Source organism: Myotis lucifugus, unplaced genomic scaffold (assembly GCF_000147115.1).
Source record: "Myotis lucifugus unplaced genomic scaffold, Myoluc2.0 scaffold_10, whole genome shotgun sequence".
NCBI classification, from domain to species: domain Eukaryota; kingdom Metazoa; phylum Chordata; class Mammalia; order Chiroptera; family Vespertilionidae; genus Myotis; species Myotis lucifugus.
In genome coordinates, this window is record NW_005871058.1 from 528797 (window position 1) to 549278 (window position 20482).

General features: G+C 35.1%; 1 protein-coding gene across 25 annotated transcripts in view; it reads right to left on the bottom strand.

Moving 5' to 3' along the window:
• The window catches only part of HCFC2 (host cell factor C2), a 46137-nt gene that overhangs the window by 12484 nt on the left and 13171 nt on the right, over nucleotides 1-20482 (bottom strand). For 12 of the 25 annotated variants that reach the window (XM_023749850.1, XM_023749851.1, XM_023749849.1 and 9 more), the window contains 10 exons: nucleotides 19454-19560; nucleotides 19157-19349; nucleotides 14282-14523; nucleotides 12566-12733; nucleotides 11973-12025; nucleotides 8222-8399; nucleotides 5151-5354; nucleotides 4454-4527; nucleotides 2354-2491; nucleotides 490-675 (listed from right to left, as the gene is read on the bottom strand). In XM_023749850.1, the coding sequence (XP_023605618.1) occupies nucleotides 490-675; nucleotides 2354-2491; nucleotides 4454-4527; nucleotides 5151-5354; nucleotides 8222-8399; nucleotides 11973-12025; nucleotides 12566-12733; nucleotides 14282-14523; nucleotides 19157-19349; nucleotides 19454-19560 (1543 nt within the window). Of the gene's footprint in view, nucleotides 1-489; nucleotides 690-1495; nucleotides 1547-2078; nucleotides 2098-2353; nucleotides 2492-3149; nucleotides 3232-4453; nucleotides 4528-5150; nucleotides 5355-8221; nucleotides 8400-11972; nucleotides 12026-12565; nucleotides 12734-14281; nucleotides 14524-19156; nucleotides 19350-19453; nucleotides 19561-20482 lie in introns of those variants that run through there. The other 13 variants (XM_023749853.1, XM_014451515.2, XM_006084059.3 and 10 more) reach the window with 11 other exon arrangements.

Below are 20482 nucleotides of genomic sequence, written 5' to 3' on the forward strand. Positions count from 1 at the left end.
TGAGTTTTAAAAACCTATCTTAATTGGATCTGCAATGTGTAATTAATGCCCACTTTTCAAAAACATATCTAGGTTTAATTGTCTGCTTGTCCTATGCCAAGAAAGGTATTTTTCTTGCTTGAAAGCAGACATTTTCTTCTCTAAAATTTTAAAGGGGCAGGACCTTAGGATAAAATATAATCCAATTTTATGTATTCTATTAAATTCTTTCAGCACAAACCTTTAGTTCCATAAACAAGTATAAAATTAATATTAAGAAATATAGCAGATTTCCCTTTCTTTAACTTGGATGCTGTAATTCTACTTAAAATTTGGTCCTTAAAAATATTGTGATTGATTAGCAAAAAATATTCTTTTAACCTTTTAATCCCCCTTTTTAAATATCTCCCATTTCATTAGACACTAACAAGAATCTCTTTACTGACAGTTTTACTTCATGTACAAAGTTTCAAATAATTTACATAACCAAGTCTTAACCTGACATCTCACCTTTGAAATTCTGACTGCAGAAGGAGCTCCAGGAAAACCAGGAATACAAGTTTTAAATTCACTGATTTTGCTGAAAGGGCCTATTCCACAACCATTGATAGCAGCAACCCTGAATCTGTATCCTGTGCCTGGAACAAGATCTTGTTTCTTAAGTAAACTGTAGTCAGGTACGTCTGCATTTCCTATCTAAAATGCAATATATGCAAAAGTAAAGAAAAGGTGCAATTAATTATTTTGTAATTAAACAAAACTTTTAAAGAATGAATTGTTTAAAGGTTCTAGTCTACATTTATGTATTTCCCCCTTTTCACACATGGAATGAGACCTCCAACACCAAAACAACGGAGCCCATAAATTGGTGATTCTTATTCAGAGGAAAAGTGCCCTTCCAGCTGAGAATCACTGATTACAAAAAGAAGTGCAAGGGTATTCTGCACATGAAGAGTGCATAGGTAGCAAATATTAAGGATCACTATAAACAAAGTAACAACTATCTCATCTCCATGCTGAATAAATGTGAAATAATTGGATTTCATACTCTAAGTGGGAAGATTATAATATTTATAACTTTCAAATAATTTTTACATATTCTCCCTAACTCTTACTACACCTCTATGAAACATGTAGCACCAACACATCATCCCATTTTAAGGGAGCTATGTCATCTCCATAGGAAACTGAGTCTCAGAGAGGTTAAATGAGTGATTTGTCCAAGGTCACATTGTTGAGTGCTGGAACTAATCAAGCAAAACCAAGTTTACTGATTCTAAATGTTAAGTTCTTTTTACCTTTTAGGAAAAACAAGTAGCTGCTAGGGCCTTATATAGGTATTTCCTTACACATGAAATCAAACTGCAGCCAGAAATTTTATTAGGCATAATACTAACAAATTATTAACCAAGATTTCTATTTTGTTTTCGAGAATTGGAAAAATCCAATATGAAAAAGAGGGACACCAGTAGTAATATTAGAAAAACTAAAATATAATGATAAATGATATATTCACCATTTGTGCAGATCTTTGAGAGATTCAATCTATTTCTTGGCAATTCTCTCTCTGAAATTTACCATTCCAGATAAAAATTAGTTCAGTATGCTTTGGCGCCGTTATCTGTTTCACAATCCTCAGAGGGTTAATGTCTCACTTATATATATGAGGTCCTCCTTTAAGGGATTTCAGAACCAAGGGAAACTTAAATTGTATTCACTAGCCTACAGGGGCTTTTAAATTTTTAAAGCTGTGAATTCAGAAATAAAGTTCAGAGTAAGAAAAATATTCTATTCTCTAAACACATCACATAATATAATTAGAGATATTTCAAAAAATCCTTATCTATACTGGCCAGACTATATTATTTATGACTCAAAATCCAGCCCAGTGATTGTATAAGATTTTTAAATTACCTGCTTGTGCCCTAGCCGGTTTGGCTCAGTGGATAGAGTGTCAGCCTGTGGACCAAAGGTCCCCGGGTTCAATTCCGGTCAAGGGCTCATACCTTGGTTGCAGGCTTCTCCCAGGCCCGGCCCTTGTCAGGGCGCATGCAGGAGGAAACCAATCGATGTGTTTCTCTCACATCGATATGTCTTTCCCTCTCTCTTCCACTCTCTCTAAAATCAATGGAAAAATATCCTCGGGTGAGGATTTAAAAATAAAAATCAATAAATAACCTGCTTGTGATATATTTTATAGAAAGATCCTTTAAAAAGAATACAACATAACTAGGTATATAGAATTCTCAATTACAGATTGTGAACAGATCCTAATTTCATGCATTCAAGTGTCTTCAATTAAAGTTACATAAAAAAACAACACCTCATTCTAGAGGCTTATAACTCACAGTGTAGAAAATACATCAATAGCTACCTTTGAAATGCTTTGATTCCCTTTTGGCAGCAAATAAAACTGGCTCACCAACGCTGTGTTATTTTTAAAAATTCCTACATCACACCATTGTCGTTCTCCTGCTTTCGTTGTAGTCACTGGATTTGAAGGAGTCTCTTTCTGATTTCAGAGAAAAAAAAATTTATGAAGACTCTTATCGAGCATATAATAAATTTCTAGATTTAATAACTCCATGCAGTGATCTACAAATAGGCATATGGGTAAACACCACAACATTAATAGTTCATAAGTAAATAAACTCTTAAGAGATTAGGTCAACTGACAGTGAAACAGGGATGCCAATTCAAACACAGGGAGTGACAGGCATTCTCCAGGTCAGTAGCTCTGTACTATCACCCTCGCTGGAGTTAGCATGCTTTCCAATCCACTAGTGGTATGTTAAAATGCCAGCTGTTTTATAGAACATTGTCATTTCAGAGACTCTCTCAGAAAATGTAATCTCTTTAGTGTGACAATACAACTTGCTCCAAAAGGAGCTAATAAGAAAAAATCATTCCAAGCTGGCTTATTGCTAGATTCAAAAACAACTAGCAGAAATTCAGTGATCTTTGCACTTGAAATACCTGTGATTCTCCAAACCTAAAAGGAGAAAAAATGTTCAAAACTAAAATGCAATTTGAATACACTTTAGTATATATACTAAAGAGGAACAGATTAAACAGTTTTACATTTTTTGCCTTGCTTTAAAACAAATAAACTTCCTCTACCTTAAGCTACTTTTAGTGATAAGTGAATTATACTTATCCCTGGAACTAACCTTTTTAAGCCATCTTCTTTATAAATGAGACACTGTTTCCAGAAGCTCAAAACAAATGTGCACTTCAGTTATTTATTTCTGTCTTAAATATATAACAGCAGAGGTACATGCTTACAATTCACATTATTTGTTATTTAGGCTATCACACATGACAACTAACCAAGAATCTTTAAGGTTTTTCTTTAAAAAAAGGAATAGCTTTTAACTTGTTTTCATTTTTAAAGTTGTAAAAACTCTCTTCAACAACTTTTATAAAACAACTGGCTCCAAATGAAATAACAAATACCATTCTAGCTGATGCATCACAAAATAGATTTAAGGGAAAAAAGTTCACTTTAATAATTCTTCCCTGAGAAGAGTCTTAGAACACTAGGATTTAACATTCTGTAAAGGTGAAAGCTGATGATGGTAAATATATGATCAAAATCCGTAAAATCATGATCTAAAAAAAAACTAAAACAATAGACAATTGAAAACTCTAAAAAGTAAATAGTAGGTCAAATAAAAACTCTTGCTCATAGCAATAAAGTTGAAATGATTGATAATTTAAAAATAAATTAAAAGGTATATGCACACACATGCACACAAACATGTATTGTCCCTATATTTACCTAATTAAGACAATCTTGGTATCTTTGTGAGGCACTTTCCTAGCATTTTAAGTTTGGTGCCATGCAGACCCATTCTGGCTTCTCTTTTGGCAGCAAATAATATTGTCCAATGTCATAGAACACTGGGCTACCCTATAGGTATGTCTAACCCAATATCACAATATTCTGTTGTTCTCCTATTAAGCAGCTAGCAATAGAGTCATTCAAGTTTTATGTTCCATAACATATCCTTTTACTCATAAAACCACTAATGTAATTTACATATATATCTACATACACATTTCTTATTATGAAAGTAACACATTTCATTATAGAAAAATATAGAAAGCATAAAGAAGAAAGTAAAAATTGTCTTTGGCCCCACAACCTAGAAAAATTCATCTAGCATGGTAGTGTGGATGTGTGTGAACTCATGTGATGTATAAATGAATGTATTAGGTATATTTTTTAATAAAATTGGGACCACAGTATGAATGTATTTCTGTGTGTGTGTGTGTGTGTGTGTGTGTATCTTTTTTCACTTATCATTACTGTGAACATTCTTCCTATTCAACCCTTTATTTCTCAATCTATGTCAAATCATTACTAGAGGACACACACGAATCTTTCTGTGAATTTATGTCAAAGCTGCTCAGTATTTAAAGTCTATTTACTCGTCTGTAAACACACGCTGTCTCCAGGTCATATACTTACAGAAAACGGCATTGCTGCAGCATGTGTCTCCACACGGCTGATCTTAGTTGCAGGCAATGCACAGGTTTCATCAACTGAAAATTAAACAATTCATCAGGTAAGACTTACATAATCACTTATCAAACAGACACATTAAAATATAATTTATAAATATGCCAAATTAGCCAGAGGGGAAAAAAATCACAATAATTAGAAATATGTACCCTCTAATTCAAACTAATTCACAAAGCTGATTTTTCCAGGGTTTGATAACCAGCTATAACTTCAGCAAATATTTACCAAAGATGAAACACAATTCCTAATTGCAAAAAAAATGAGATTTACAAAATCAGAAATCAATCAAGCTGGGAGAATTGTTACTCCATAGTCTAGAACTAATCTTTTCTAAGGAAAAAAAAATTGTTGAATATATTCACAGTATTGTGTTTCAGTGTGTGATGATTTCAATATTTTATGTAAGGCAGCAGAGAGTATATTACATAATCATTTTAAGTGAAATGCTTTATATGTTTATACATAATTCAATACAAAGTGAAATGCAACTCCCATCTAAAACAAGTCTGATGAATTTATATACAAATAAAGGTTCAAAATACAGTATGTGAAACACATTTCATTTCCTACTTAAAACAAATAAGTTTGATGAATTTATATACAAAAATGGTTCAAAATACAGTATGTGAAACACATTTCAAACCTTCAGATTTGGTACTGAATGTTGTTAGTGAAGTTTCATCTTTAACAACTGCCCCATTTGTACTGGATGATTCAGTTTTAATGGCCTGCTGGGTTACCATAGTTTGTGCGCTGCAAACAGTACTGGATACAGAAGTTTCAGGAATTACTGTTCTTAAGTCCAGGCAACTACTTAAAACACCTATATTTGCTGAAGTGTGAGGACCTAAAATCAAAGGGAAAAGATCAATTATTAACATAATACCTGCAGATAATTGTTGTATCTTATAGTTCTTAGCATATAATTCTTGGTATTTTTCCATTTTAAAATCATAAACATGAGCACCACAAATGTCACTCATACTAATTAACCATTAGGCAGAAAATATTTAGAAAAATAAAGTGTATAATATCCAAAACAGATGTCCAACTTCTCAGCTCCCTCTTCCATTCTAAACACTGAATCATTGTTCTCCAACTCTACTAAATCATGCATCAGATGGCCTTACCTCCCATTCTAGGGGAAAAAATAGAGGTCGCCAGGCGTGAATGCCATCAATTTTGTGCCTTCTCCCGCCCTAAACTAGAAAGGTATTTGTGACTGTGTCCATTCTCTCCACCTTCTCTTCATTTCAGAGGATGAGCTGACCTCTCTCCTAAGGAAGTGTTATTTATCTTCCTGGTCCCATTCCTCCCCCATATTTTGGGACCCTCTCATCAGTCATTCCTCTCTCTTCAGAATTTACAGATTCTTTTTCTCCAGTAGTTTTTGGCCCTCAGTCCATAACATTATCAAGTCTCTCAAGCAAACAAACAAACACCTTCCTTGACCCCGCCCCCCCAAGTTATCCCCAGTTACTCTCTCCCCTTACTATTCCCTTCAGAACAGTCCCTATTTTCCTGCCCTCTCCAAATGTGGTTTCTAAAACACTACCTACTTTTTTTTTTTAAATATATTTTATTGATTTTTTACAGAGAGGAAGGGAGAGAGATAGAGGGTTAGAAACATCGATGAGAGAGAGACATCGATCAGCTGCCTCCTGCACATCTCCTACTGGGGATGTGCCCGCAACCCAGGTACATGCCCTTGACCGGAATCGAACCTGGGACCTTTCAGTCCGCAGGCCGACGCTCTATCCACTGAGCCAAACCGGTTTTGGCATCACTACCTACTTTAATGAAATGGCTCTGGCAGACAGCAATGATTTCTAAGGGATAATTTTCAATTTTAAGTTACCTCACCTTTCTGCAATGTAAACTATGCTGACCATATACTCCTTTCTATAACTTATCTTCATTCATTCTACAATATTGAAGATTTACTATTTACCAGACTTTGTGCTCGTTTCTATAATGGTGAAACAAAGAAAGTATGGGCCATATCTCATGAACTTACAGTCACATGGTAGAGAGAGAGATGCATACACTAGTCACAAACTGTGATGCCCACTACAGAGGGGAAAACATGATACCAATCTTTTTGGTTCATTTCCTAACCTGCTAGGAACCCCTTTTCAATCTCTTCAGCTAGCTTCTCTCCTTCAAATGATCCTTTAAATGCAGGTATTCCTAAGCCTCTTCTTTTCTCCCTTTACATGTTTTCCCTGTGCTTTAACTACCATTCATGATTATACTTCTCTCAAGTACACGTGGGCACTGTGCCAAGTGCTGTAAAATAGAGCAGTGAACACATCAAACAGGGTCCCTGCTCTGAGAAGTTTACATGTTAGAGACCCTTAACTTCTAAATTTATACTTTCAGACAAGAACTGCCTCCTAAACTCCAGACCTAAGTATCCAACCATCCATTAGAAATCTTTACCATATGTCCCTCAAATGCCTCAAAAACAGTCAAATTCACACTTGCTCCTATATTTCTTCTCTTGATGACAAGTATCATCATCCATCGAATGTCCAACACTGGGAGTCATGTTCAACTCATTTTTATTTATCACATCCAACCAGTTTTCAAGTCTAATAGTCTCCAAAATGATGTACAGTGGGGCCTTGACTTACGAGTTTAATTCGTTCCAAGACCGAGCTCGTTAACTCAAATTACTCTGTCAACTCAATGCAAAAAATTGGCCGAGAGACAGCTGGTATCTCAAAAAACTCGTTAGTCCGGACACTGGTAAGTCAAGGCCCCACTGTATAAGAAAGAAATTAAAGTTGAGATCTAGGTCCAACTTTCTATAATTTTGACCAAATAATTTTCTTACATCAGAAAATCAACAAAACAAAAGCACTCTCCTCTTCCACAAGTAATGAAATGACAAAACTTATAGGAAATTATTTTCCTTGAATATTTTTATCTGCCATCAACTTATGAAGAAAAATGGAAATAAAAAGAATATTCCTCTTGCTAAGTTTGAATCATTAAAGGGGAATTAAATTTAATCAGCTGTCATAATTTTTTCAAACTGAAAATAAAGTCACATGATCCTATGTCAGGGATGAATCAGAATGAGATTTATAAAATAATTTTAGATATTAAAATAAGAGGCAATGCTTATATCTCATATGGCTTCAGAATATTCAAATTAAGTTATTTTAAATATAAAGATCACCAAATTATAAGCTTTTCCATGATTGCAACAGCTCTCATAAATGAACCATCTTTCTGAAAATAATCCAGTTATTTGCTAAACAAATATTTACTAAGTGACTCCTTTACCAGGCATGAATCTGGGTGCTAAGAAAATAGAGGTGAACAAGATAGACAAAAACTCCCTGCCCAAAATAAATAATATCAAACAGTTATAAATGTTAACAAAACAAGCAATACGATAGTGACGTTGAACACACTGGCCAATTGCAAATGTCATACAAGAGCTTCCTCATTCAAATTCTTTGTTTTTTTCATTTTCAAATGTATTTTTTATTGTTATTTAAAATCCATAGCTCATAATTATTCATTACTATTCAGTTTAGTGCTTATAATTGACATCACAAATCACTCTAGTCAATTTGTTTGTTATATTATTATTTTGAAAATGGATCAAAACCATGTAACATTTACTTTTTTAAACACTCAAAAATTCCCTACCATTATTGTAAAAAGCTTTAGCTTTAGTTAAAACACTGTCTTTATTACCTTCATTTTTCCTTAGCATATCCACCATACAACTATTATGATTAGAAGCATTAGTTGCCAAAGGTGAATGTAAAACAGCATTAGAATCAGTTGATGATTTGAGATCTGGTTTGTTTTTCACTGAAGTTACTTTCATAGCTGTATGTTCAGTTTTTGCACTGTTCATTATATCATTGATCTACAAGAAATAAAATAGTTTGTTGTAGCAAGCAATGCTCAATTGCATAGAAATACATGTAAAAAACAAGCAAAATAACTTACAACTTAATGATTTTGAAAATAAGTTACCCAAAATATGAAATAGTGTAAATTATATTCTTAATTTGTAAGAATTATTTTTAAAATTTATATTAGTTTAAGAAGACAATTTCTTTTTACTTAATTTCCATTCTCAAATGGCTTGTTCTAAAGGGAAAAGGGAGGGCATATTTTGAGGGGAAAATCTACATTTTTATAAGTTGTAGTTATTATTTAAGTAAATATGTATGTAACACAGGAGACAGCACCACAGCTACTAAGTCTAACATTCTGGTCAAATTTTCTTAACAAGGATCAGACATGTATATTACAGATCTGACAACTACTAAAAGTAAAATCTCAGTTACATGGACTCTTCAAGCAAAATAATTATTCTGTATAATTGAACTTCCCATATAGATATCAATATTTAATACACAGACATATCAATATACTTTACCATTAAACATTTTAGATAGGAATTATTCTAATTATATTTTATTTTTCTTAGTAAACATACTATAAAGAACACATTTAAACTTTTTTCTATTTCAAGTCATTAATGTGAATATCAGTTATTATATTACAACTAGAGGCCCAGTGCATGAAATTCGTGCCCTGGAGGGGAGGGAGTCCCTCAGCCCGGCCTGCACCTTCTCGCAGTCCAGGACCCCTCGCTCCTTACCGCCCGCCTGCTCGCTGCTCCTTACTGCTCGGCTCGCTGCTCCTTAGCACTGCTGCGGAGGTGGGAGAGGCTCCTGCCACTGCCACTGCGCTCACCAGCCGTGAGCCCAGCTTCTGGCTGAGCAGTGCTCCCCTTGTGGGAGTGCACTGACCACCAGGGGGCAGCTCCTGCACTGAGCACCTGCCCCCTGGTGGTCAGTGCACATCATAGCGACCAGTCGTTCCACTGTTTGGTCAATTTGCATATTAGTGTTTTATTATATAGGATACTTATAGGTCCAATGAACCATAAAAATGATCTGATTTCATTGATACTCCAATATTGCTGCTCCTTTTTAGTTACCTGTTTTTTGTTACTTTTATAACTATATTGTCAACTATAATTTCTCATGGTTCTAAGGAGACTTAACATGCCCTATACTTCTCTTCTAATTGATAGTGATGGTGCTACTGTTAATAAATAATGATGCTAGCCACGACCATTAGGAAGCATTATACTATGTAACAGGAATTCTTTAAGTTGAATAATATGACCCCTATTATTCATGAAAAAAATGAGATTCAGAGACCATAAATAATCTACCCATAGTCAGGGAGTCAGTAATAACAGAGCTAGAATTTGAACCAAGGTGTATGTCACTCCAAAGTCTCCATGTTGTAATGTCTCTAGTGTACTCTTTGCTTAAAAATCAGGTATCTATCTAGTCTAACTAGAATTGTTCAAAATGAGAAAAAAATAAGCCCTGAGGATTTTTGGTTAAACATAGCAGATTAAACACATTTCAGGAGATTCCTCCAAAAATCCAACTCAAATAGTCATAAAGGAATATCTGTCTCTAGAGAGGCAAAATCAAGAGGGACAGAGTGGGCAATTATTATACTTCATTATAAACCTTGTAGTATATCTAAAATTTTTTAAGAATCTATAATAAAAGAATAATATGGTAATTAGACCAGATATCCTTCCAGACGACCTTCCCGATGAAGCCAGGCTGCAAGGGAAACCCGGGTCCCGGGTGCCTGTCAGTGGCCGGAGGGAAGCCTGGGTCCCGGGTGCCAGAGGGAAGCCGGTGCCAGCAGCGGGGGGAAGGAAGGCCTACTCTTGCATGAATTTTGCGCATTGGGCCTCTAGTATATAAATAAAATATAAACTCAACATATAATATATGTGTGTATAGCACCCCTTAGCCATAGTTTTGCTTTTTGTGATTTCAGTTACCTGCTGTCAACCAACCATGGGCCAAAAATATTAAATGGAAAATTCCAGAAATAAACAACTAATAAATAATTCAAACGTTCTACACTGCATGCTTTTCTGAGTAGCATGGTGAAATCTCCTGCTGTCCCACTCCATCCTGCCTGGATGAGAATCCACCCTTTGTCCAGTGTAGCCATGCTGTATACACTACCTACCCACTGGTCGCTTAATAGCCATCTTGGTTATCAGATGCACTGTTGTGGTATTGCAGAGCTTGCCTTCAAATAACTCTTACTTAACAATGGCCCCAAAGTGCAAGAGTTGTGATGTTGGCAATTTAAATATGCCAAAGAGAAGCTATAAAGTGTTTTCTTTAAGTGAAAAGGTGAAAGTTCTCAACAAGGAAATTTTTAAAAATCATATAGTGAGGTTGCTAAGATCTATGATAAGAACAAACCTTCTATCTGTGAAATTGTGAAGGAAAAAGAAATTTGTGCTAGTTTTGCTACCGCACCTAAAACTGAGAAAGTTACAGCCACAGTACATGGTAAGTGCTTAAGATGGAGAAGACATTAAATTTGTGGGTGAAAGAATAAACAGAAAATGGGTCCCAACATGTTGTGCAGAAAGCACTTAGCCCATATGAAGGCTTTAGCAAGGGATCTCCTGAAACAAGCGACCACATTCATATAACCTTTATTACAGTCTATGGTTACAATTGTTCTATTTTATTATTAACTATTGTTGTTAATCTCTTATTGTGCCTATTTTATAAATTAAACTCTATCATAGGTATGTACAGGAAAAAACAATATATAGTGTTTGGTACTATCCACAGTTTCAGGCATCCACTGGGGGTCTTGAAGTTACCTCCCCACAGAAAAAGGGGGGATTACTATATGTGTGTTTGTGTGAGTCTATTAATATGGGCTATTCAGAAATGACTGTATGGGCTTTATTTGTTATATCCCCTTTTTGGCATAGTAGTCTTTTTTGCTTATTACAGGTCCTCTGCCATGTTCGGAACACCTGAGCCTATATCTACATCATTTCCCTTGAAAAGAATGTACTGTGAATGTAAAGCACAGTTTGCCAGATAAAATCTGTGTAAATCCTAGTAAGCTTATTCATTAATCTCTACAAAAACCTACTGTGAAGCACTTCATAAACAAGAGATAACCTCACACACACCGGTGCTCAACTTAGCAACTCATATTCTTTGGTAAACAAAATACATAGTTAAAGAAATATATTTCATATATATTTTGAAAGTACACCTTTAGAAATTTAAAATGTGTATAATATTTAGAAATGGCAAAAGTATAAATAATGGATTAGCCTCTGATGCCATGTGTAATGAGGTCAGGGGTTTTTAATTCAGGCTACTGTCACCATGATCTATGGACCTTACTTTAAAAACACAGCTACCTGAGCATCATCCTAAGGATTCTGCTACTACTAGATCTGGGGAAAGGCTTGGGAATCTATGTGTTTATTTTTTAATCTCACAGGTGATTCTGATGTACAGCCAGGATTGAAAACTCCTGTCCTAAGGTAATATGCTAACAATATTAAAACATGGGACTGTAACCATACACATTCATTTATCATCCTAAATTTTTTTAAACTTACACTGTTAGGAATGATGCTATTACTGTCCTGTCTGTGAGGGTCCATCCTGACTCCTGCAAGAATAAGAAAGTTCAGACTGATATGATCTAAATTAGCTTCAATAAAATATATTACAATAAAAAAATTTTCAAGAGTTAAATGTTAAAGGTTAAAAAGTAGTTATCTTTATCAAAGTTTATCTGCTTTCTTAATAACTGACTGAAATCATTTCTTGGGGAACATGTAAAATTAAATTTGCTTTTATTTTCCAAGTACCTGTTAGTTAAAAATATTTGGGGGGTGGGGGGAAAGCCAAAATACGTATGAAAGCTAATTAAAATCATCTCCTGGAGTTAAGGAGCTTGTCAAATTAAGAAAATCCATCAAAATGAACTGAAGAAACAAGCTACCCTACATATCTGAGTTCTACTACATTGTAATTGTAAAACAGTCAAGTTACAAAGTTGAAACACAACATATTTGATTTACCAGACAGGAAACATCATATAAGATTTCTTACACCAGGCCTACTCATAGGCTTTTTAGTATCTTAAAAAAAAAAAAAAAGCATACATGCTATAAGTGTGACAATTTATGTTAAGTATGCAATTTACCTTGCATATTTGTTGCTGCTGAAGAATCTGACGATGTAGCTTGGTATGGCAAGTCGGTATTCAACTGCAAAAGATAGCCCTCAACTGTAGGCACTTCATCCCATTTGACATGAAAAGAGTTGGTAGTGGCTTTGATCAGTTGTACTTGTGATGGGGCTGGTGGTTTCTCTAAAGAACAATATTGATATAGATATTATAAGCTTCAAATGTGTCAATACTTTGCATATAAAAGTTTGTGTAGACCTGGAGCTCTGAAAATGTCAGCAATGAATATTTCATCTGTTTACCAAGAGGGAAAAAATTTACTCAAATAAACACAGCTATGGAAGGTCAACTGAAAATAGTTTGGGGTTCTATTTTTTTATTTAATCCTTTATATAAATAAATTTAAAAATAATGTAGTTCCAACCTATTTGAATCATCAGATTCAGAAAAAAAAAATGTTTAATCCTAGAAGTGAGGGGAAGTATTACATAGTAATAGCTACATAATTTTACCTACTCTAAGTTTTTAATTGTATGAGTCAATTTTTAGGCAACAGTATACATGTTAGAAATACTGTTAATGCTAGGTGATTTGGGTATGATATTTTGGAACAACATAACCTCTTTGAAGATAATACCCTTTTATCAAAACTTGTACTATCCAAAACAGGTAATTACTGTGGTATAAAATATTACCAACATTTCCAAAACAAATAAAAATTACAGACTCTTAGAACTTGAAAAAAGGAACTGAGATTATTTCTACGATATCATTTTCCTCTTTTAGTTTACCTGCCAAACCACAGAACTCACAATTCCAGAGGTAGTATATCACATCTTTGCACAGTTATATAAGACAATTAATTCTTCTAGTGAACTGGAATCTATAAATGATAACTTAACCCCTACAGAGTACATCTAATATCTCTTTGCATCTTTTAGAGTAGCAGTCAACAAACTATAGCTCATGTGAATTTTTTGTAAATGAAGTTTTATTGAAGGTATGCTCATTTTTTTATGTATTGTCTATGACTGCTTTCATGGTACAACAACAGAGTTGAGTAGTTATAACAGAGACCATATGTCTTGCAAAACCTAAAATATTTACTACTTGAGCCATTACAGAAAAAATTTGATGGGCCTAATTTAGAGTATAATTAAGCCTAGATCCTTTAACTATTCCCATTGTATATTCCTCCATGACCCTATTAACAATCCAATTTATTTATGTTACTCAAAGTACAGCAACCTACACCTGAACAAAAGTATGGTTACAGGAGGTAAACCAAGCATTTAATAGAAGTTACATGAAGAGAGAAGAGAGAAAACAGTAGGGTGCAAATCAATGAAATAAATCAAGAAAATTCCCAGAACTGAAGACCACGAAATTCCAGAAAGAGTCCACTGAGTACTCAAAACAATGAATTAAAAACAGGCACACAACAAGCACATCATCACGAAAATTAAGAACAAGTTGGGGATGAAGAAAAAAATCCTAAATGTTATCAGGAGTGAGGGAAAAGGACACATTTAAAAGGAGTAAAAATCAGAAGTGGTTCAAATTTCTCAACAAAAACACTAGAAGCTTGAATACAACATAACAATGTTTTCAAAATTCTTAAGGGTAATGATTTCTAATGTAGAATTATATTTCCATGCAAACCGTCAGTTACGTCAAAAGGAAGACTAAACATATTTTCAAATAATGCAAGATCTCAAAATAAATTGTCACCTATGCACCCTTTTCCTGGATGTGTTCCACAAAAAATGAGGACATAAACTAAGATAGGGAAAAACACAGGATCCAGGAAACAGGAAATCCGGTACAAGTGAGAGGCAAAACATATCCCCAGGAGGATGCTGAAGGGAGACTCCAAGATGATAGCTGTGCTCAATCTGTGGAGAGCAATCACCCAGATTGAAGCAGAAGTAATCTCTTCAAGATGATGAAATTTGATAGAACATCTGATGCATCTAACCATAAGGAGATGAGAGAAAATTTAAGCAAATAACAGAGTATGGATTGAATTAGTGGTAAAAAATATACAAATCTAAAACAGAAGTGATAGTTATTAATCCATGGCAAATAAAAAATAGGACAAGGAAGGTATTCAGCATACTCTATATGGCCCACCTGTGAACAATGTTTCCATAGTCATGATATAAACATTGAATATTCCTCTAACAAAATGTTGGTGTATTTATATTCAGAGAATAGGAAGTAGGGAATGGTGGGGAAAGATAAATCCTTAACTTCTATAGTAGAAAGTGAGCATATTATGCCTAAACTGAAAAAAATCCAAGTAACAGTATACACATGTTATATGTAGATATGGAAGTAAATATCAAAGAAGAATGAACAGAGTTAAAAATAGATGCTTGTGAGGCAAGGATAATTGGGAGGAGAGTGGGAGCAAAAGACCACTATTCATAAAAAGCCTAATGGAATTGTATTACTCTTTTAAATATTATCAAGTGCACAAAGTTTAAAAGTGAAAAAAAGCAAAATGAAGAGCCCTCATACACCACCCACAAAATTGATGCTAACTTATCAAAAGGAAAAGCAAAATGGCCCTTATGATTAGTGGCCATAATTACTTTTATTTTATTTTTTATTTTTTTAAGTATCTGCCCTCTGACTCGAGGGACAGACAGAGAGAGCCTGCCCTCTGATGGAGGGACAGACACAGAGAGCCATAATTACTTTTAGATAAATAATCATGTCTAACGCCTTTTATGGAAAGATTTGTGGAAAAAATGGCTATTTAAAGCCAATGACTTTTATCCTTTTAAAAGTCCCAGATCCAGGGCCCTGGCTGGGTAGCTCAATTGGTTATAGCGTCATCCTGATGCACTGAGGTTGTAACTTTGATACTCTGTCAGGGCACATACAAGAATCAACCGATGGCCTTAGCTGGTTTGGCTCAGTGGATAGAGCGTCAGCCTGTGAACTGAAGGGTCTCAGGCTCAATTCCAGTCAAGGGCACATGCCTGGGTTGTGGGCTCAATCCCCAGTAGGGGGCATGCAGGAGGCAGCGAATCAATGATTCTCTGTCATCTTTGCTGTTTTTCTCTCTCTCCACAGCCCCTTCCTCTCTGAAATCAATAATACACACACACACACACACACACACACACACACACACACATTTTTTTAAAGAATCAACCGATGAATGCATAAATAAATGGAACAAGTCGATGTCTGTCTGTCTGTCTCTCTCTCGCCCTTCCTCTCTCTTTCTCCCATTAGTAAGTAAATAAAAATAAGTGTTATAAAAGTCATAGATCTCTTAGAGACTCTGCTTAAAGTGACATATCTGCTACTGAGAAAAATTTACATGCACACATTTTTCTTCCAATCTCAGAGACTGAAGCTTATCTTTGGACTTCACTTAATAATTCCCAATTTCAAATATGAATCAGTACGTTGGATTTTCTATATTTTTCTCCCGCTTGCTAGTATGTGCTTCTTTCATAGTCTCTAACTTTTTTCACTTATTATTTTTTCATTATCTTAATTTTAAAATTAAACTGTTTTTACATTACCAAAGTAATATATGCTATTATAGATAATACAGATAAGAGAGAAAACCTTTTAAGAAATGTCTGATCTAGCCCCGTAGATAATATTGTGGTACACAGTGAATCTTTCAAGATTTTTCTGTTTATACACTTTAAAAAACATAGGTATGTTTTATCATCTGCTTTTCTCATATAACACATATTACATCTCCAGATCTGATTTTCCTACTGGCCTCCAGACTTCTTTATTCACTAACCTGCCTACTCGATCTTGTTATTTCATGGTCTAGCACAGTCTAAATGGAACTCAATTTCCCCAAAGCTTGTTTTCTCATCTGTCTTCCCCATCTCAGTAAATGGAAATACCACCACATTTTTCATGCAAAAAACTTCATCCTCCACTCCTCTCTTTCTGTCATCTGCCACAGCCAATTCATCAGCCAGTTCCATCAACAAGAACTCCAAAATATATTCTGAATTTATCCATTTCTCCTCATCTCCACTGTCACCACTATCGTCTGACTTCCTTGTCTACTACAAAAGCCTCCTGTCTCCCATGTGTGCACTTTTGACCGCTATCATTTATTTTCCACACAACTGCAGTGACTGTTCCAAAATGTTCAATAGATCATAGCATGCCTCTCCTTCAAACTAATAAGTAACTTACTATTGTACTTTATTTTATTTTATTTTTTTTAAGATTTCACTTTTTTAAAAAAATATATATTTTATTGATTTTTTACAGAGAGGAAGGGAGAGAGAGATAGAGAGTTAGAAACATCGATGAGAGAGAAACATCGACCAGCTGCCTCCTGCACATCTCCCACAGGGGATGTGCCCGCAACCCAGGTACATGCCCTTGACCGGAATCGAACCTGGGACCTTTCAGTCTGCAGGCCGATGCTCTATCCACTGAGCCAAGCTGGTTTCGGCTACTATTGTACTTTAAAAAGAATTTAAACTCTACTACGGTGTTGGAGGCCCTACATGATCTGTCCTATGGTCACGTCTCTAATCTCCATTCCTGCACTCTCCACTTTTCCTCAGCTTAAATCTATTCCCAAACATGCCAAGTATTCCCATCTTAGGGCCCTTGCACTTGCTATTCACTCACTCCTCTTGTAGTTTTCCTCCAGCTTTTTACATGGATGGCATCTTCTCACCATTGGGATTACATCCCAAATGCCATCTCATCCTTTTCTAACTCCCCATTCTGAAGTAGCCACCCCTCCCTTCATTCCTAGTAACAACACCCCCCCATCACTATCTCATTGTTCTCTCTTACTGTCTTCACATACTGACCAGAAACTGAACTTATTTTGTTAATTTGTTGGATTATTGCCTGTCATCTCCCTGCCCTCATACTCTCTTAGAATATGAGATCTTTGAAAGCAGGGAAACTATCAGTCTTGTTCACTGCTGTATTTTTAGCATTTGGAACAATTTCTGGTACATAGCTGTCAATCAAGGAATATTTATTGAAAAAATAGATGTGAGTTCCATCTTTAAAATATTTTTGGTGTTATAATACTTTTTTAAAAAATCTTTTTATTTTGGAATAATTTTAGATTTATAGAAAAATTGCAAAGAATTCTCATATATCCTTTCCTGTTTCCCCTTAATGCTAACACATCTGTTAAAACTAAGAAATGAACATTGGAGGCCCTGGCCGGGTAGTTCAGTTGGTTGGAGCATCTTCCTGATACGCCAAGGTTGTGGGTTCAATCCCTGGTCACGGCACATATAAGAATCAACCAACTGATGCATAACTAACTGGAACAAGTCAATGTTTCTCTCTATCTCCCTCTTCCTCTCTCTTTAAAAAATCAATTAAAAAAAGAAATTAACATAGACTACAGACTATTCAGATTTCACCAGTTTTTCAATTAATGTCTTTTTTGTTTCAGGATCCAATCTAGGGCATCACCTTGCATTTAGTCTTCATGTCTCCTTAGTCTCCTCCAATTTGTGACTATTTCTCAGTCTTTCCTTGTTTTCCATCATTTTGAAAATTAGAACAGTACTGTTCACACAGTCTGCAGAATAGAATGTCCCTCACTTTGGGTTTGTCTGATATGTTCTCACAGTTAGAATGGAGTAATGGATTTTTGGGATATCACAAGGGTGAAGTTTCTTCTTATCTCATGATATGGGAGGCAGGGGCAAATGATATCAACTTGACTTATCACTAGTGATATGAACCTTGATTACTCACTTAAGGTGCTGTTTGCCAGGTTTCGCCACTGTAAAGCTTCTATTTTTTCCCTTTCGTACTCTATTCTTTGGAAGGGAGTCACTAAATCCAGTCTACCCTCAAGGAGAGGGAAATTAAGAAACTCTCCTGGAGTGTGAAGCATCTACATATATTATTTCTTCCATGAATTTTTTAAATCCTCCTCCAAGGATATGCTTATTGATTTCAGAGAGAGAGAGAAAGAGGAAAGGAGGGAGAAGGAGAGGAGGTCGAGGGAGAGACAGAGAGAGAAACATCGATGTGAGAGAGAACATCAATTGGTTGCCTTCTGTACGTGTCCTGACCAGAAATCAAACCCGCAACCTAAGTATATGCCCTGACCAGGAATCAAACCCACAATCTTTCAGAATATGTGATGGTGCTCCAGCCAACTGAGCCACTCTGTCCAGGGCTCTTCCATGTATATTTATTTTTTTTTGTATTTTTTAATTGCTGATAGTACTATAGATGTCTCCCATTTCTCCCCTTTTTGCCCCCTCCATCCATCTCCTATGTATTTTTTTTTATTGATTTTTTTTTTTTTTACAGAGAGGAAGGGAGAGGGATAGAGAGTTAGAAACATCGATGAGAGAGAAACATCGATTCAGCTGCCTCCTGCACACTCCCCACTGGGGATGTGCCCGCAACCAAGGTACATGTCCCCGACTGGAATCAAACCTGGGACCCTTGAGTCCACAGACCGCCGCTCCATCTACTGAGCCAAACCGGTTAGGGCTCCTATGTATTTTTAATTATGGGAAAGATAAGCAGTGGAATAATGTCTCAAAAGACAGACATTATTCCAATACTTATTTACCTAAAGGAAAATTTTTATCTGTTGAATATTCTTACCTACCAGTATCAAGATACCAAAGATCCTTGCAGCAAACTTGACTATTCAGTGCTTTTCTGTAGCCATCTCTTCCACTCCAAAAATACAATCGTGTGCCAATTGCAACAGCACAGTGCCCAGCTCTTGGTCTTGGTCTTGAATTTTTTTTATCTTCCTGAGAATCTGATACTAGGGTGGTCCACTCTGCTGTATCTAAAAAGATAGAAATATCCATGACTAATCTGTTATTCTTAAACAAAACAAAAATTCTTTTGTTAATAAATTTTATTTGATTAAGCAACTCTTAAAAGACTCACCCAGATTTAGGTAAGAAAATGAACTGGTACATTTCCATTCACAATCTTGAGATGAAGCCTCAATATTTTCCCCCTTATGTGGAACCCATCCTCCAAAAATGTACATCCTAAAAAACAAACAAACAAAAAGAACATAAAGTAGTTAAATTTTTTCCTAAAGCTTTAATTTTATTTAGATTTAAAATCCTAATAATAGACTTAAATGTCTTATTTGTTGACACCAAGCTATAGAACTATTCACTCACTTGTCAATGCCAAGGTAATGGAAATAAGATAATGAATAAAGTAGACTTCTTTCAAGTGTTTACAATTTTATGAAGCAATAAAGAATCAAAATGATCTCTCTCTGGCAAGTTATTCAAAGTGGGAAATATTTCAATTATTATACATTTGAAAATCAATACTGATGTAATATACTAAGGGTATCTCAGTCAGAAAGATACTCAAATGATCCATGACATTCAAAGCCAAATTTAGAATTGTATGCATATAGTAACCAAAGAGGATTAAGTTTCTTATTAGTCTGGCCACTGATATCACTCAAATAAAAAACTTTAAACTATGTCCTTAGGGCCCTCACAGTTCTTGAGACACCCCTAATGGCTAAAGAAGGAGAAAGGCTCATCCAGTAGAGCTTGGGTCCCATGTGACTTCAAGCTAACCAGAGAAGCTCTGTTTTCAATCTCTTATATATTAGAGTTCCAATGAAAAGCTACATTTTATAAAAGGGTTCTGCTGTTTTAAGAAATGTCTACTTTTTAAAAAGAACTAATGAGTCCTAGCTGGGTAGCTCAGTTGGTTAGAGCACTGTCTGGATGCACCAGGATTGCAAGTTTGATCCCTGGTCAGGGCACATACAAGCATCAATCAATGAATGTATAAAAATGATGTCTCTCGCTCTCTCTCTCTCAAATCAATAAATTAAAAAATGTTTTTAAATAAAAGGAACTAGTGAGGTTCTAAATTACAACTAGCTGTTTCCTAAAACATATTTTGTTTGTCTATTTTGAAAAACAAACTAATAAATAA